General features: G+C 42.0%; 1 protein-coding gene across 1 annotated transcript in view; it reads right to left on the bottom strand.

Annotated features, from left to right (window-relative positions):
* NFASC (neurofascin) overlaps positions 1-18,788 on the bottom strand; it is a 123,657-nt gene that overhangs the window by 86,321 nt on the left and 18,548 nt on the right. The window contains exons 4-7 of the mRNA XM_066625250.1: positions 17,485-17,681; positions 15,464-15,586; positions 14,255-14,425; positions 4,968-5,018 (exon numbers count right to left, since the gene is read on the bottom strand). Of these exons, the coding sequence (XP_066481347.1) occupies positions 4,968-5,018; positions 14,255-14,425; positions 15,464-15,586; positions 17,485-17,681 (542 nt within the window). The remainder of the gene's footprint in view (positions 1-4,967; positions 5,019-14,254; positions 14,426-15,463; positions 15,587-17,484; positions 17,682-18,788) is intronic.

Here is an 18,788-nt window from a genome sequence, read left to right as displayed (position 1 = left end):
CACTATTTGATTATTTGTGTAGATAAATGGGATTGAAATCCATCAAATGTGATTTTAAAGCAAGATAGCCACTCAGATAGGATGCAATTATCCAATACATAGACAGAGCTATGCACTATACCAACTGAGCAGAGGTACCCGCGAAAGAGAATTACACAAGGTGTTGTGGGATGCAATAATGGCAATATTTCCATGAAACCTTATTTGGACACATCACTTTAATGAACTGGGGAGTTTCACAGAGACCAAAACAAAAAGCAAAGGGGGGAAGGAAGCAACCATTTGAGGCATGACAACCAAAGTGGCAAGTATAAGAACTGTGGAAGAGTTAAGAAGCAGAAGTCAACTGAGAAAAACAGTTCAAGACTTTTCCACAAGTGCAGAGGAGGAGTCTGCAAAGCAAACAATCTAGTCACATACATAAAAAACAATGATGAACAAAGGAGATCCAACAGATTCAGAGCAGAAGCAGTGGCAAAACAATTGCAATTTTTTTAGCTAGCCACAGGCATGTTAGGAATGGTGTTAACATGGATGAAATGTCTGCTCAAGATCTGAACATGCAGATAGACACAGATTCTATCATAGGGCTTAGATGCTGTGAACTAGTTACCTTAGACTAAAGATTTCTAACATCCTTCTGCGAGTTCGCTTGAGGTAGCAATTCAAAAACAGCTCTTATCTATGAGTATGGGTTATGAGATCCTGCATATGTTTACATGAGAGGAAGGCTAAGTTAAGAAAATGACAACCATTCACAACATTAATTTTGTTTGCAGGATTCTCTTACTGACAGACAGGATGTAACTCAGGGCCTCCTTAGGAAAAGCTGCAGTGAAAACCTTCCAAACATATTCAAGTCACAGCAGCAATGTTTAAGATGATAATACACATGTGAACTTTTGGTTAGTTCATTTGGTTAATAGATTACCCCAATAAAAATCAACCTTTGATAGTATTTGGGATAACACATTTTGAATGACTTTCCTGTTAACTTCCTCCCACTTTGAATGGAATGCTCCATGATTTCCCAAGGAAGTGCCAAGAGCTTATGTAACATATAAAAGCACTATTCACCAGGAACATGACTTCTTTGAAATGGTCTTGCACAAGCAAAGCAATTTGGTTTCGTTGAAACTCTTACTCAAGAGTTTCACCAAATCAAAATTGGTTCTCTTGTGCAAGAGAGATTACCATTGCAGGAAAGGTCTCAGAATATCCATAATATGCACATTTTCCTGTGGTTTAACAATGAATACATTATGACTAAGTTGTGAGACTTGAGATCTTCCCAGACAAATCCTTGATTCAAAGTATGCCTGTTTGGTGAATCTGGCAGTTACTATTCTAAGAAAGAACTGGATAAGGAACGAGTAAGAGATAATACAATTTAGCATTGTGTTCGTGACAGACATTTTTTGAAGAAAAAAGAAATTAGCAGCACCTTCCCAGCAACATATTTGAAGGCTCCTCAAACACACACGGGGTAACACCAATTACTTTCACCCAAAATATACATAAATATTTGCCATTTCCATGCAGGATGCATCTGAATGGAATGACATTTCCAGTAGGACTTGTAGCGACTTCTGGAGAAAAATGCAATACATCGAGTATCTCTGTCTGTACTCTATTTGAATAAAATGGGGATAAGCAGAAACACTTATCAAGCAATTCTTTCATTCAGTATAGCTTACCATTTAATCTTCCAAATATTAATATATATTTAAAAGAACACTGGGTTGGATCCAAAGAACTGTGAGTAACAGGAAAACTGTCACTAGCACTGAACCACAAATGCTTCTGCAGGAATTTGCACAAATGTGGTAAGATTCCATAACAGTTTTCATGCTTCCACTTGTAAAAGTGGTCAAACATCAGATTTAGTTTCACTTTTCTCATGCAATACTCTTGAATGAGACATAAAAGAGACCTTCTATGATGATAGGAAACGCACCTCTGGATCCACAGAATTCTGCATCCATTTATTTTACTTAATAAGACTGCCTCACCTTGGCAAACTCTGAAGCCAGACCAGTAAAACCAGCAGTTTTCCCCCTATTACATTTGCCTGTGGTGTTATCACAGCGTATGTGTAATGCCATAAGATGGGTGCAGACATAGGTGTGCAGGCACACGCATACACTCACACACACCATGCAGTATAATCTCCATGTCCCTGCTTCCATCTCACACCCTACTAGGGTACAAAGTTTTTTTCTACCCTTTGGAGCCATTCACCTCCATTTCCCCCTCCCTGCCCACATGGCTCCAAAGGGGAAGGGAAGGAGCCGCTTGCACGCTGCAGGGAGGCTCCCTGCAAAACTTAGTGCGCCAGCCCCCCTCTACGTACGCCAGTGCCTTCATCACAGCTGGCAGGAGATGCACAGTTGTGCATTTGGCATAAATCCTCTTAATGGGATTTACAAATATGTAATGGGAAAAGATTATACATTACTAAATTCCATGCTTCTGTACAAGAAGATATTATGCATATGCTTCTATGAGCTAAGTCATTCTGAGAAAAACCTGAAGACTGTGAAAAGGGTAACAGCAGAATCAAGGCCCTGAGCTTCTCATAGAATTTAAAAAAATAGAGCTTCTAGAATCGTGTTACCTGAATTTTTAACACAAGGGCAGAGAGTAAGAGACTGAGCTCTGATTCAGGATTTTCCTAATTTGAATCTCACATCTGCCATTCACTCATTAGATAGCCTGAGATAAGTCACTCCCTCTCAGCCTCAACCCCACATCAGCAATATTGGGATAATAATACAGTGTTGTTGTAAGGATTGCATGTAAGGCAATCCACATGAAATACTCTGCACATTCAAAAAAGCACTACAAAAATGCTAACTATTGTTAACATTAAAAAAAAAAAAAATCCAAGCTCTGTGAGATCAGGCCAAAGGAGGATCTAGCCCAGTATCCTGTTTCCCACAGTGGCCGACCAGCCCACATGCATTAGATGACTCCTGGTTTTATGGGAGATGGATAATGCATACATGTTTCAAACACATCCTCCTTTAGTTTGCAATTTTATACAGTACTGTACATGTTTTCCTGGGAATAAGCCCCACTGAGAACTATGTAACATTAGCAGGGCCATTGGGAGAAGTGAGCCCCCCCCCCCCCAATAGTGTGCCTTGTCAATTGAGGAAAAGAAAAAGAATTCCTGATGGAATGCTTTTAAAATATTGGTGTTATTTTGACTACCTTCCAGGCCTCTGGCACAGGGGCTGATGTAAAGGAGAAATTAGGGTGCAATCTTAACCAACTTTCTAGCACCAAGGTAAGGGCAATGCAGCTCTGAGGTAAGGGAGCAAACATTCCCTTACCTTGAGGAGGCCTCCGTGACTGCCACCCAACTGCAGGATGCAACACACTGGCACAACTGTGTCAGTGCTGGAAAGTTAGTTAGGATTTGGGCCTTAGATATTTTTGTCAGAAGATCAGCACTTCCACATCAGAGTTCCTTAGGAACTCTTGGGTGGATGCCATCTGGACCCACTGATTTGTTTTCTGACACATTAATTCACTAAACCTAACCTCTCACCACTTCTATTTGACTTCTCTGACTTTTCTATACAGTTTGTATGCTGGAATAACCATATCCCATTTGTTCTCTCCATTCCACCAAGTTTCTGTTATGGCCACTTTATCTATGGTCTCCTTTGCAATCAAGCACTCCAACTCTCAAATCTCGGCTTGAAAACTTCTGGCATTTGCATATAAACACCGTCCTATGGCATTATTTTTGCTGGATTAAAATCAGAGATATCCTTCACTTTTACATATAGACATTAATATACTATTGAGAATGTGTTTCTAAAGCAAGAGGAAGGTATCCTACTTGCAACTGAAGGCAGCTAGAGGTGGGTGAGCTGACTTAAGCTTTTCCTGGATATGCTTGCAAATGATCCAAGATCTCCTCCCTCTCCGAAATAAAAAAGAAATCAAATAAAACTGAGCCAATCAGAGAGGTCTTGAGGAAATTCTCCCCTCCTTCCCTGCCAATGCTCCACAATATTCCAAATCTGCTCTGAAAGACCACAGTGCTGCACACATCCAAACAGGTTTTAAAAAGCACTTTGTTTCTATTTTCTGCAAACTCTCTCTCCCATTCCAGTGAAACAAATCCCCCTGCAATCATGTACATTATCACCCCATTTGCACACCACTTCCAACCTAATGCAGAAAAATTATTGTGCCCTCGGGGAGCCAAGTGATTGTATATCTAAAGTAGAATTTATAATGTACGCTTCCCCAGTGTTATATTCTCCAAAAGAAGCTTTTTCCCCACTTAAACAAAGAGTGAAAAGAATAAGGAATCTTTTGAAGGAGTCAATAAACATTCAAACAACTTATATATTGAAGCATGGAAGAAAAATCAAGTACTTTTCTCTTTGCCCAAACCAGTATTCAATCATAGCTACAGCAGTTTTTCTTTTTTTAAATGAGGAAAAATACACACAACTTTTTCTTTGTAGTAAAGGATCTTATTGTCTAAGAGTATCTGGTAAATCTATGCTATTCAAACACTGCAGATTGCACAAATGGTTTCCATGATATTAAATAATCTGGCTACTGTATGGCATGTTTAAAAGGTTCAGACTGAAAAGATCATGTATATAAAAACAAATACCGTACAAAAAATAACAAAACCCATTCAACGCTGTATGAATAAAGTGTAGCTTCACATATATCGATTGCTGGGAGGACAATACCGTTGTCAGTACCACTAAAGGAAACACATGGCAGGTTCTGAAGACTAAGCAAGTACATTTCATAGTCCAGAGTCCTTGAGATGCAGATGTATAGTATATAAATGTATGATTTTAATATGTCTATGAAATTGCCTTGCTAGTTGCACTGACTATCAACAAGTGATGTTAACAGAATAGTAAGTCAGGTTAGGTACAGAGGAGTTAGAACGTGATGTTCTCCAGAAGTCAGTGTTGACTCACCACTGTATATGGCAGTGTCCTTTCGAAAGGACGTTTCATTATGGGGATGCTCTGTAATAAACAAAAGAACATGAGCGTACCAAAGGCAACAAAGCATGCACTGAGTAACAAAAGACGTAATGGAGGGGAGGGGCACGAAAGGAAGACAAAGACGCACCACACAGAAAAAGTTAAAAATAAAATGAAAGCAAAAAAACAAATAAAATTAGGCAATGCCACACACACAGAACATTCCAAAAAAACCTCAACACAATTTGTAAACATAGCAACAGAAGACAGCAATTGAAGGAGAAAAGTCTGCTTATTTTTTAAAAATGCAGAAGCACGACTGTGTGTGTGTTGTTTTTTTTTAAGAAAAACACATATAATTAAAATATCTGCAGAAGTTGTCAAAGCATTAATTGGATTTTTGAATTGGACTTTTAAAGTATAAGAAAATTCTCAGTAACATTGTTAACATCCAACATTCAGTCCTGTTTTTGAGAAGAGCAATCAATTTGTTATTTGGTTTTCTGAAGTACACAAGAGAAACAAAAATATTCTTCGTTCCAAGAGTGGAGGATGGATTAGGCTCAGCCATGGTACTGCCTGCACAACGAAGAGGCATTCTAACAGGAAAAACTTAAGGAATTTTAATCAAATGCACACGTTATTAGAACAGAATTTTGTTTCATTTAAAAAAAAGTACGTATGTTAGAATTTGCAGATGGCTGTGTTGGCTCAGTACAGCATTTCTCAACAATATCCTCTGCTGTACCACTTCACATGATCCACCTATTGGAAGTGCCACTGGAAGTAACTGGTGATGATGTCATCTCTAGTTGCATCTGGGTTGAGAGGTCAGATGTGACATGACAAACACTGTAAGAGGCTCAGGTGGGACAGGAGGGCTTTTTAGAGTGTGTGAAAAGCATCTTTTGGAGCTCTGCCTACCAAGCCAAGCCTCCTACCAATATTTGTCATGTCACATCGCTTGTCTTGCTGCCAGGTAGCAGATGTCTGATGGTCCCACAATTACCAACAGATACGACTTCAAGTACTGCTGATGGTACCTGTACCACTGGTTGAGAAACACTGATTTAGGGCGCAATCCTAACCCCTTGTCAGTGCTTTCCAGCACTGGCATAGCGGTGCCAATGAGACATGTGCTGCATCCTGCAGTTGGGTGTCACTCATGGAAGCCTCCTCAAAGTAAGGGAATGTTTGTTCCCTTACCTCAGAGCTGCATTGCTCTTATGTCAGTGCTGGAAAGCACTGACATAAGGGGTTAGGGTTGCGCCCTAAGTAGATTAAAAACACTTTCAAAATCAACAGCTGGTTGATACCTTCCTCAGGTCAAATAAAATGTGAAATTATTGAGCAACTTTCCCAGAACTCTTCACCTGTATGGTTTCACTGGGAGTAAAACCACCAACTTGAAGGTGATAGGAAAAAAACCCCAAGTCTGTAGTATATAACAGTTTGAAAATGAAAAACAGGAAAAGAGGCATATTTTACTTTCTACCAGTAGCCCTTTGAGAAACCTATTGCCTGTTTGCACCCACGACAATGTCACCTAATGGGCAGCCCAATCCTGAGCTGCCCCAGCACCCAGAGGAGCAGCAACACCAAAATGGCCACCAATGCATCCTATGGGGCTGGGGCAGCCACTAGAGTCTCTGTGGGGTAAGGGAACATTTGTTCCCATACCCCAGGTAAAGGCACTACAGCCCCAATATATCTCCTTGGATCTATTTTTGCTGGCACAGAACTGAAGAGGTCCATTTTAGGCTTTCTGGACTGGGAGGAGCACAGGATATGGCCTCAGCGTCTGCCACCGTCCCCACCCCCTTCACAGGTCCAATCTTCCCTCTGGTCCATTCTCCCCCTGCCCAGTTCTACCCCCACCCCACTTTCCAATCGTCAGCCAGCAGGACGGCTTCTGGGAGCGCCAGCCTGGCTACCTCCCACAAAGGTGCAAATGTGCTTTACAGCAATTTTGCGACCCTCCCAGGTCAGCCCAAGAGACTTGGGCTGGCTGAACTCAAGGTTTGGATTGCGCCCTTAGTAAATCCTGTTATAGTCCACAGGATTTACTCCCAGATAAGTGGGGATAGGATTGCAGCCTAAAACATTAACATCATGGGTATATCCAGTGATAGCTCTGAACCAATCTGGTTAATTATATACAGTACAGCAGTCTTTCTCAAACTGTGGGTCGGGACCCACAAGGTGGGTTGCGAGCCAATTTCAGGTGGGTCCTCATTCATTTCAATATTTTATTTTTAATATATTAGTCTGGTATGTGACTGCATTTGGGGAAATGTTACAGATCTGTACTTTTAACAGGCTACTATGTATATGCTTTTAACAATGACAGTCACTCCTGGGTAAGTGTGGGTAGGATTCCAGCCTTAGGATTGTTAACAATTTTCCTGCTTGATGGTGTAACTTCCGGTCATGATATCACTTCTGGTGGGTCCTGACAGATTCTTATTCTAAAAACTGGGTCCCGACTCTAAACATCTGAGAACCATTGCAGTACAGTATATGCTTTCAGTCTGCTTTCAGTGTATGGAATCCACCACAGGGCACTTAAGCAAGACTTAAATACCTTTGAAAGCTCATTGTTTTTCTTGAAAATCTGTGAACACTAGAGCTCATATTGGAACCATCATTCAATACACAGCCCTTATTCAACCACGGAGTTTCCAGGGAGTGTGGAATCCATGTGTATAATCATATGATGTTGAGAAAAATGAACGCTGTCAGTCTAATAACAATTGATTTAAAAGCTCGTTGTCAAAGGAAGTACAAAACTGATGAATAAATAAGATTATTTTAAAAGCAATAGGTAATTGCAGAAACCTAATGGGAATGTCATCTGTCTCAACCTTCTACCCAGTCTACGCAGGATTATCTGCAAGTGGAATTAAAGAACTACCTACAGAAAAGCTTAGATACTGGAGGTTAGCTGACAGCCCAATCCTAACCTTTTTCCTGCTACAGCATGCAGTTGCTCCAAAATGGGCTGTTTTGCATGCTATGAGGAGGTGCTAATCTGGAGGCTTGGGAGAGATCAGGGAAAATATTGTCCCTTGTCAACCTTTCTAATCACCAGTGGGTCTTCTCAGCCCAGTGCCAGCTCTTTAACTGGTGCAAGTCTGGAGGTGAAGGATAGCATACTAGTTCTGGTCATGCGATATGGCACACCCCCTCTTGCCCAATACTCCCCTCCCTCCTTGGTCTCAGCCCTGTTATGCACCATTCCGAACCACCCCCGCCTCATTTCACCCGCCCCGCCAGTTTACCTGCACTCCTGTGTGGAATCAGGTGCTGGAGCAAGCCACAGCTGTTGCAGCCATTTCAGATAGCAGATCCAAAATGGCCATTGGCAGCCTACTCTGCGCAACGCCATAAGACCTTTGTGATGTCGTAACCAGCATTACAACATTGCATCAGGTCTCATGTGATTGGACTGTGAGACTTTTGACATCCTATATGTATGGTGGACAGTGATGGGAGCCAACAAATTTACGGGAAAATAGGCCAAGTTGGGAAGATGCAAGTGAGCGAAGCATGACTGTTTAGTATGAGCAGAGCTATTGAGCTTGCCCCACAGCCAGTCATGAAAACACATCAACAGCTGATGGAGTAGTGAGGAGAAAACTCTATCATTTTTAAGCATAAATAATGCTTTGCCAGCCATAGCTCAGTGTCTGCTATCTTGAACAGTCAGGCATTTCTTAACTCCCCAACTACTGTTCCTGCGTTGGCTCCTTGCAGGAGCCTTGCAAGGCAATAGCCTTGTTGGCTACTCACAAGTTATAATTGCCATGGCAGTGAGAGAAATGACCACAAACGCAGACAACAGTGCCTTTCCCCAGTTAGTAAGAACCCTTCCTATTTCCATTACATTCCACGTTTCCACTTGTTAGTACTGATTTACATCAGATAAGGATTCGGCCACATATTTTAATCAGCTCTATTAGTCTCAGTGATGATTTGAGATTTGCGAAAACTGTCAGGTTCTAAACTCTGGTGTGACATGAAGTCATACTATAATAGGAATATGCAGAAAACAGGTATCTCAGAAACTTTGAAGTGCAAAGTAAACTAGTTGGTGCAAAACTGTTTATATTAGGAACAATGAGCTCTTTTTTGTTTTTTAGGGGTCATATGCCTGAATCTTAAACATTGTGATTGCAACATTATGTTTTTAAGGGTTATGGAGAATCCTGGTCTGTTCTATTTGAATGAGGTAGACAAGATGTGGAACAATGTCATTCTGCCAACAGAGACAAACAAAAGTAAAATCTCTCTTAACTGATTTTTTTTACTGAGATTTGTTTCTAAGTTAGAGCATATAGGATCAAAGACTGCATTTTGCTTCCCTTTCAGATGAGACTATGAATCATAAGGCAATAACTGTTTAGGATGGACAAGCTTACATTCACTGGTACAAAACATTAAAAATATTACAATATGAAATATTGGATAATTACTCTGGTTTCAGAAACAGATCACTGATCATCGGGGACACAGAAAGGCAGTTCAGTTCCTTTGAACATGTGGCAAGGAATTTATTTAGCAAGTGGAAGCCATCCCCTATGGAAAAGACCTCCAGGGAAAGAATTTGCACATTATTATAAGGCAGAGACTTAAAAGCGAGTCCAGGATGACTTGGAGAACCATGGAGCAGTTTTAATGAGCTATTCAGAGTCACAGGTGACCTGGAGGTCTCTAGGTATAGGGTATGGCCAGCCACAGCATACAAATTAAAGGTTACAGATTTGTACATACTATTTTATTGCTCAAATTCCTCCACTTGTTTAATCTCAACATTCCCCCACTAGACCCAAAAGGCCAACAGCCTTGGTTGGAATAAACAAACTTCCTTGCAGTGTCATCAGGAGCATGTGGCTGAAAAATATTTGCACACAAATATTTTCTTGGGTACTTCTTGGGGAATTTGCCAAGCATTCCCCATGAGTCAGGGAAGATTCTTAGCAAACTTTTCCAGAATATCTAGTAGGCACCTGATGGCACTAAGGGGGATACTGAAGGTGATTATACACATTCCCATTCCTTACTTCCTCCCCTGGCACTTTTCAGTCCTGTTCACGCAAAGTACAAAGCAAGTGCTATACAGCATTCTCTCCACTTAGATCAACACTGGCTTCAAAAGTTTTGTTATGCCTTTAAACAAATAGTTTGATACCTACAGTTTCAGTTTTAGAGAAGGGTTTATACCTATGCTTTTGCTTATATCTTAAATGTGCTTTTACTGCATAAACTGAGTAAACTTGAATGTTTACTGTTGAATGTTTACTCAGAAGCAAGTCTTATTGTATTCAATGAGATTTAACTCCAAGAAAATGTAAACAGGATTGCCAAGTTAGAAAGTTCAACCTTTTAACCCATTTTTGCTCAGCCCACAGGTGTACACATTTGGTCCCTGTTGCATATATGCAACATTGGGGAGAAATGGTTATTTAATTGGGCTTCATTAGAGATCAGTTGCATCAAGGCTGTAACATGCTTTCTTAATTCCTCCCTTGCCTGAGCGAGGACAAAATATGCAAATGCAGCTGTCGCAGCTGACTTGAACAAAAGATAAGAAGGAAAGTACCACTCTTGGAAGGAGGGGGAAAGGAAAAAAGAAGATATAAATGTGAAAGTTCTACTATATACATGAGACATTTAATAAATAACCAAATGATCACCAGAGAGACAGAGTGGTATTGATTGGGAGTACTGGCAGTTCAAGGCAGAGGCCCTTATCCCAGAGATTTTAACTGCACTTTTACAATAGCATATGAAACAGCAGTACCCACCATTTGAGCCATGTCACTATTGCTGCAGAGAAGCCCCCTCTATTTTCCCAACCATCTAACCCCCCTCCCTTTCCCAGGTTCCATATTCATTTCATAGTGCTATTTCCCCACAAAACACATTTCTACTCTAGGAGTGTGCAGGAAGTGGAGCTGTCCAGCTGCCTGCCAATCAGCATCCAAGTCAAATGAACTGCATGCCTCACAGTTCGGTCAGCTATAAAGGGAGAGATCACAAAAGTGTCAAGAGTCTGCAACCTCAAAAACAACTGAGGTAAAAATGTGCTACTTATACTCAAGCTTGAGAAGAACACAATTCAAAAGAAAAAAAAGAGATTGAAGCCTTATGCCCTAATTTCAACAGAAATTTAGGGCCCAATCCTGTCCAATTTTCCAGGGCCGATGCAATCACAGTGCAACCCTGAAGAAAAGGAACAAATGTTCCCTTACCTTGAGGAGGTCTCTGTGGCTGCCCCCCCACCCCCACAGGATGCAGCATTCACCCCACTGGCAGTTGCATTAGCACTGGTCCCAGTTCGGATCCCTTCCACCTCTCCAACATAGGACACTCCTAACCCACTTTCCAGCACCGACATAAGGGCAATGCAGCTCCGAGATAAACGAACATTCCCTTACCTTCAGGAGACCTCCATGACTGCCATCCAAATGCAGGATGCAGCACACGCCCCACTGGTACAGCTATGCCAGTACTAGAAAGTTGGTTAGGATTTGGGCCATAGTCAGTAAGGAAGAGTAAGAGCATCAGGGCCAATGACCTGTTTAGTATAACCTGCAGTTTGGCCCTGAATGTTTGGCCTTCTGCTGCTTGCAAACAGCAGAAAATGTCTGGCACTAACATTTGGTTTGATTAGTACCAGTTGACTGCAGTGATGGCAAATGACATGAAGCATTGAAAGTGTATATTGTGATTCAGTATATTTTTCATTCTATTAGATTCTATTGGGTGACTGTTTCCTGAACCAACCAATTCTAAATTTTCTTTCTGGAAACAAAGGAGACCTATAGAATCCTTGTCAGGGTAACACAAGCTTCTTTCTTCTTGAACTTTGATAGTAGATTTCCTCCTTTATTATTTTTGTATGTTGTGGTATTCAGTGTAAGTGATTTGGATTCTACTGGATTTAGTGTTGCACTGTCATCTGAAGTAGCTATTCCTGTAACCTGGAGCTTATAATAATCTGCTTCCCTATGATCTCTAGACTGTAACATTTAAGAATACAGTCTAGGGTGGGTCCAAGATTCTTGTCACTCACACTATAAATGACATTGAAGTGTGCTCCACCATCATCCAGTCTTCATTCCAAGAAGGTATTCTCAGTGCTAGGAACTAGTAACCTGCCATCTCTACCCTTTGCCCTTCCAGCATACATCCATTTCAGAGGAAGGCCAAACAAGAAGGACTGCAAAGAAACTACAAGTGTTGAAGCAGCAAACAGATGTGAAGAAGGGCGCTGCCAAATGGGAGGGAGTGAACCAGGATGCAGGTGTCTTGTGTGCACCCTGGGGCATCTGGTGGGCCACTGTGAGATACTGGAAGCTGGACTAGATTGGCCTATGGCCTGATCCAGTGGGGCTCTGCTTATGTTCTTAGATGTGACAGTCAGCAGGGAATTAAGAAGTCCTGTAGTTTGTAGCCTGCACATATCTAGCCTCCACTTGCTTCTTGAGAAAACTTTCTCAGTAAGAGCGGATCCTAATTTTGCTCCCACTCCATCCCTAGAGAAGATGCTCTTTTCTGAGTTGAAACTGAGGTCATCTACAAGTAGGAATAAGGTGCAATTGCAGTTGCTTCTGCTCTGTCTGCAATTGCTTTGTTCTTCCCAAGGATATTGCTGGGAGATGCAAAGCTAAACCGTTGCTTACTGTATCAATAATTCAGACCTTTTCTGCATGCTTCTTGGGTTAACAGTGGGAACAGCACACAATACTTGCTGTGTTTTCAAGGACTTCTGTTTTTCCTCCCCACCCCCCTCACCCCACGTGACATTCAATATCCTAAATAATTCAGATATTCTTAAAACAGAAAGAAGCATGATCTCAAAAGCTATTCACCTACCTATACAAGCTGCAATGAGAATTGGGGCAAAGAGGGAAACAAGCTGCAAATTGTTGGGGAACTGGTACTGGCTTTGGCCCCACTTGCTTGGAGGCAACGGGCATGTACTTGCAGGAGCAATAAATAAGAATATGATCAGAAGAATTGCTCTTTTCTTGCACCTGCAACTTGTGGAAGGCAGGTGCAAAAATATGGTCCACAGGGCATAGTCTGTGGTTACATGATGAGCAACCTGTTCAGTGCCTGGAAGGATAACTGACTGGGAATCCTCTTGTATGCTACCTTGAGTTTCATGATGAAAGGAAGGGTAAGGGGGGGATAAACATATATGAAGCATCCTTCAAAAGAGGCTCCTACTGACATCTTCAGATATGCCCAATGTCCCTTGCCTCAAGAAAGTGTCAGTGACATCACTGGTGACCCAGAAATGCCCCAAGTACTACTCATACTACTAGAACTAGTACACAGTACTTTCAGCACAAAGCAGTGGGTCAGGACTAGTTATGCATGCGATTACCATAGCCCAGTTCAATACAAAAGTATGCATGCTACAAAACACACACTTTTCCTCTAGTTAAAATGCAAAGACAGAAAAAGGAGAAAAATGGGAGAAATGCTGGAAACAGGTTTCTACTTGCTCACGAGAAAGAATATAATTTTTTGACTTTTTAAAAGAAGCCCTCAGCTAACAGGCTGTGTTGAGAGTTCTGAACTGATCCACCACTTCTATAACACAAACCACTAGCACTATAGCAAAATGACGTTTTGAAAGTGCCAGGGATCCCAGAAGTAAAATTTTTATCTGCAGACAGGTGTAAGGTTCAAAATGCAACAGGTCATGAGAACACCCTGGTATATTTTATTCCTAAAGTTGATACCCCAACATTTCCATCACAGATATTCAGGTGGTTAAGTGACAATCCCATAGAAGTGCTGGCACAGATTGTAAAGATACCAACAGGGTATCATTGTGTTTAAAAATGGCAGAGATACGGAAATTTGCCACTGTTTTGGGCACAGAACCTGTTCTGTAGAAATATCAGGTGGGCATGTCTCTGAACATTTTCCCCCTCACTGATAATTAAAACACCACCTTTTCCAACTGGCAGAGTGGTCTGATTAACACATTTGGAATAGGAGATCACCATATAAATTTCCCTGATCTCCTTGGAGGGAGGGCAGAACACCAATGTGATAAACAACATATATACATCCTAGTCTTTCTAAACATGGAGTGAGAAGAAGCATTACTGAGGGAACACCAAAATAAATGTTTCAATGTTTGATGCTTCAATGTTTGTAAGGAGATGGTTTCTCTAAACATTGCCAGTGCAGAATGGTAAGGAACAGAACTTGGTGGGGAAGTTCCAATCCAGCAGGTCAAAGTAAATACTTACTGGTCAGGACCCTGAGGGTGTAAGGATTTTTCTGCTGGATGGTGTGGGTGAAGGCAAAACGAGCATTACAGCTGTAGTCAGTCAAGGCATCCTCCTGCATGACATTGGAGAAATACAAGTCACCATTCTGGCCTTGGGAGACACGCTTGTCTTGGTGGATTGACTCCATGGCTGTAAGAGAGAACAATAACCTTTGTTGGAATTCGCTGCCTTGTGTCTCCGCATTGAATCTACTGGTATGTCCACTAGCACAGAACCTGGAAAAGGGCACATATTGACTCATTCCAGCAGGCACTGGGGAGATGCACTAAATTCAAGACACACTTGAGAAGCCCAAGCTAGTCAATACAATTACAGTAGAGCTCTGCTTCATAATGGGTTCACTTCACAATCAAATCACTTTATAATAGACTCTCCATTGTAGAACAAGGTTCACTATACAAAAAGTTATTCACTTTACAATAGGCTCACAACTGCCTTCAACAGGACCTTGTGGTTGATAGATAAGCCAATCAGTGACATGAATGAAATTGTTTGGTAGCATCTCAGCCAATAGCAGCATTTTTAACATCATGGTTGTGCGTGTGGGGAAGGAAATAGCTGAAGTAAACGCAAGCTTTCTAGGTAGCTTCTCAGTTGGTAGCAGTGTTTTTAACACTGTGGCTGGGTGTATTGAGGGAAGGATACAGCCTTGTAATTTGTGCTTTACAATAACAACATTTTGTAAATGGATAACCCTGGCTCCTAAAGAATGTAGTAGGCAACTTTAAAATCACCTTTTAGAGAGAGAAATGGCCTAGTTTTGCAGCAGAGACTTCAATTTCTTAGGTCTTAGAACAAATTACCAACAGGCAGTGTCATTGGGTTCACGTTACAATATTTTTACAATGCAATGCCTCTGGAACGGATTACCATTGTAAAGTGAGGGTACTGCTGTGGGCTTAAAGCAACAGGAAGGACACATCTGACAAATCTCATCTTACACTCTCATTCTGCAGTTCTCATTTCAGTGGTGAGAGTGGAAAGGTAGCTACATTACTCCTTTGCAGACAGAACAGTTTATGTTGCAAGTCAGGTGTCCCATGAATGACCAATACAAACTAGGGAACAAGCATACCTACAAAGATCAGCTCAAATCCATGTTTGGTTAGGGGGTCCTCCTCATTTTCAAGTACAGTTCTAAACCAGCTAACCAGAATGCAAACTTACAGCTGCTCATCCAGAAGATAGCAGGAGGCGGCAGTCCAGGAGGGGGATTGCATGCCAAGATAAGCTGAGCACCTTCATGAACCTCTTGAATGTCCAAGTTTTCCTTTGGCCACAAGGGAGACTCTGGAATTAAAAAAAGTTGCACGAGAAATTACAACTTGGGTGCTTTATTTGGCTCTATATCATTCCTAAGCTTCCTCTTTACCTTAACTCCTCCCCCATCCTTCCTTCCCTTCTCCCCATCCACAGCCTCTGGCAGCTGTAGTCTAAACCCCTGATCCAGCTGTCAGTAAGGGTAGTTTAAAAGCCTTTCCAGTATTGTCATTCATCAAGTCATTTTTGCGGAAATTTCTCCTTGATATGCAACTCTTAAAAAGTGCAGGAGTCTTCACGTTAAAAGGCTGAATATCCTCTATTAGGTGAAATCACTGTTAAATTAGGACAGCGGTAGTCTTCTTTCTCATGAGTAGTTCTGAAATGTACTGTACAGTATATTAGGGAGTATGTACTCCACTGATAAGTATTCAGGCATTAAAAAAACACAAAAGCTGAGAACAGGTAATATGTACAGATATCATCAATTTGCTAGGTCAGGAACCACTTCTGAAATCCCTCAACTCCACTTTTTAAATATTTTTGTGGCTTACTTGTAAATTAATCTATCAGCCTGGAATTAGACATATTCTCAGCCAGTACCATTTTTTGATTTTATAACCGCACAATTATTCAACATTCTGCCCCATCTGTCAAGACAAAAATTTTGTCCCACTGTCCCACTCTTCGTTTTTCTATCGTTCTGTCCTGCAGTCCATCTAGTCCAGTTTTTAAACCCAATCCTAACTGTGCCTAGGGCTGACACTGAGCTAAAGCACCAGTGCTGCATGTCACAAACGTGCTGTAAGGCACATCCACGGCACCCAGAGAGGAGGGGCTCGTGGTGCTGGGCCAGTGCCAGTGGGCTCTGAGCCTTAGTGCTGCGTGGACAGATGGATGGTGCTCTTGTAGCGCCGGCCGGTGGTGAGTATTTTCATGGAAAGGGGAGGTGGGGAGAGGGCGGAAGGCAGGGGCAGGAGGGAGGAACCAGTCTGGGAAGGGGGTGGTACCGTATCCTATCCTCTGTGTCAGGCTGCAAAGCCTGACATGGAGGCTCTCAAGTCTGCGCCGGCTCTTTTGAGAAGCCCCATTATGAGGCCTGGGGCTTTCCCTGGGGGAAGGGGATGAAAGTTCCCTTTCCCGAGGAGACTCCAGCAGCCCTGGCAGTCCCAATGGATGCACAGTAGCCATTTTGGCACTGCTGCACCCGGTGCATCCGCTGGATGTTTGATTGGGATGTTAGTTTCTTCCACTATTAACATATATCTTCTACTATTAACATACATCTGCGGCAAAGTCAGAGTCAACCATGACCCCAAGTGTAATATAAATGTCATTTTCAGTTCAAAACTTTTCTTAAATCTGGTTTTGGCTTTCTTAGAAGAATGGCAGAATTGCTTTCTATTTTATTTTTCAAATCTCACTGTTTTCAATTATGAGAACATTCAATTATGAGAACAAAATTGCTGAACTCTGAAGATAAAATGCCCAGTCCCCTTGGTATGCAGTAGGAAGTTCCTCTTGGAATCTCATCCATGGTTCCCCTGAAAAACGGCTACATAACAGAAGTAAAACACAAAGCAAAATAGTAAGAATATTCTTGAGCAATGAGTCCCAACTTCTGTGTAACACTGGAAATGATCAGTTGCAGTGGGGCAGCAACATCAGCCTGCCAAAGAACAAACTACAGAAATAGAATGAAGACAAAAATATGTGAGTTTTTGTTGTTGTTGTTAGACAGTTACCGCTGCTTGTTTGTCAACAATACACAAGCTTTCAAAATTAATAGCATTTTCTTGCATCTCCAAGTAGGTACTAACTCAAGATCTTAGTAAACCTCAAACTAGCAAGTGCGAAAGCTTTAGCACAATAAATGATGCTGCCTATAAGATTATAAACCATAAGATTACAAACCTTGTCATACTTACTTGAAACCTGCAGAAAGATTTTATTGGAGAGGGCTGTCCCCAAGTCATTCCGAGCAAAACACTGATATTCCCCCTCATACTCTTCTGGCCTCCCGCCACTGCGGAAGTCAACAACCAGGGTGCCTGACCAATGCCTCATGCTTACTCTTGGGTCTTTTGCAACATTGAAGAATTTCCCATTTCGTGTCCATGAAAATCTGCAAATACAGTTGCACCAGAGATAACTATGGAATTCTCTGCACAGACAAAACTTCATCCTCTGCCATATAATTTAGGTATCATTTGGTAATCCATTAACTCTCCATGCATTAGCAAGGTTAGGTTGCCCATCCTGCATTCTGAGAGAAGTATAATGTGAATACAGCAGCCTACTTAGAATGTTATCGCTTGCAGGATCAGAGCTAAAGACAGCAACGGGTCCAAATTTTACACTGACTGTACTGGGAAAAACATCTTATGCTGGAAAAACAAAATGCTGGAAGAGGAGGACTTGAAAGATCAACCCCCATATGTTTGACTAGGCTGACCACATTTTTTAATTAGGTCCAGCCCCCTTTGTGTTGGGGTAGACCTTAAAAGGGGCTCACCCCTGTCTCCACCACTCCCTGGCCCTCTCTGCCCTCACAACTGGTCCAGGGGGAAGCCTTACTGAGGAAGACAGGGAGTGGAAGGCTCCCTTTGACACAGTTCCTGCAGGAGTCGAGGACTGGCCTTGAGGTAGAAGTAGGCTACCTCAGAATACCAGTTGCAGGGGAGGGCACCAGGATGCAGGTCTTGTTGTCTTGTGTGCTCCCTGAGGCATCTGGTGGGCCATTGTGAGATACAGGAAGCTGGACTAGATGAGCCTTTGGCCTTATCCAGCAGGGCTCTTCTTATGTTCTTATTATGACCATAAGCCCCATGAACCCTGACAGGAAATAACATTGTGAGTGTAATGCTCAGTTAAGGAGAGCATTGTAGGGTCTCTTGTCTCTGAAAAAGCACCCTCTGCTACCCATTACCTCAAACTAAGGCTTTTTTTCCCCCCCTTGCTAAAAATGGATATACTGTGGTAAGGTTTAGGGAAGATGGGGAGGAATTGACAACAAAGGGAGAGTGCTAGGAAATTGGGTTTTCTGAGTGTTCATATCAAATATTGACAATAGCTCTGTAGGTGCCCTCCCCAGCCCCCACTTCCTGACAAGGGGATAGCTCCACATCAAAGGGACTGGGGAACAGCAAGTTTGGATCCATCATACTCCAAGAGCACACACACAGTTGTCCATTGCAGGGCAGGGGGTTTATGACATTCACTAGAAGATATG

Source organism: Tiliqua scincoides, chromosome 4, assembly GCF_035046505.1.
Source record: "Tiliqua scincoides isolate rTilSci1 chromosome 4, rTilSci1.hap2, whole genome shotgun sequence".
Taxonomy (NCBI): domain Eukaryota; kingdom Metazoa; phylum Chordata; class Lepidosauria; order Squamata; family Scincidae; genus Tiliqua; species Tiliqua scincoides.
The sequence above is the reverse complement of the archived record's forward strand: the minus strand, read 5'-3'. Positions and strand labels throughout refer to the sequence as shown.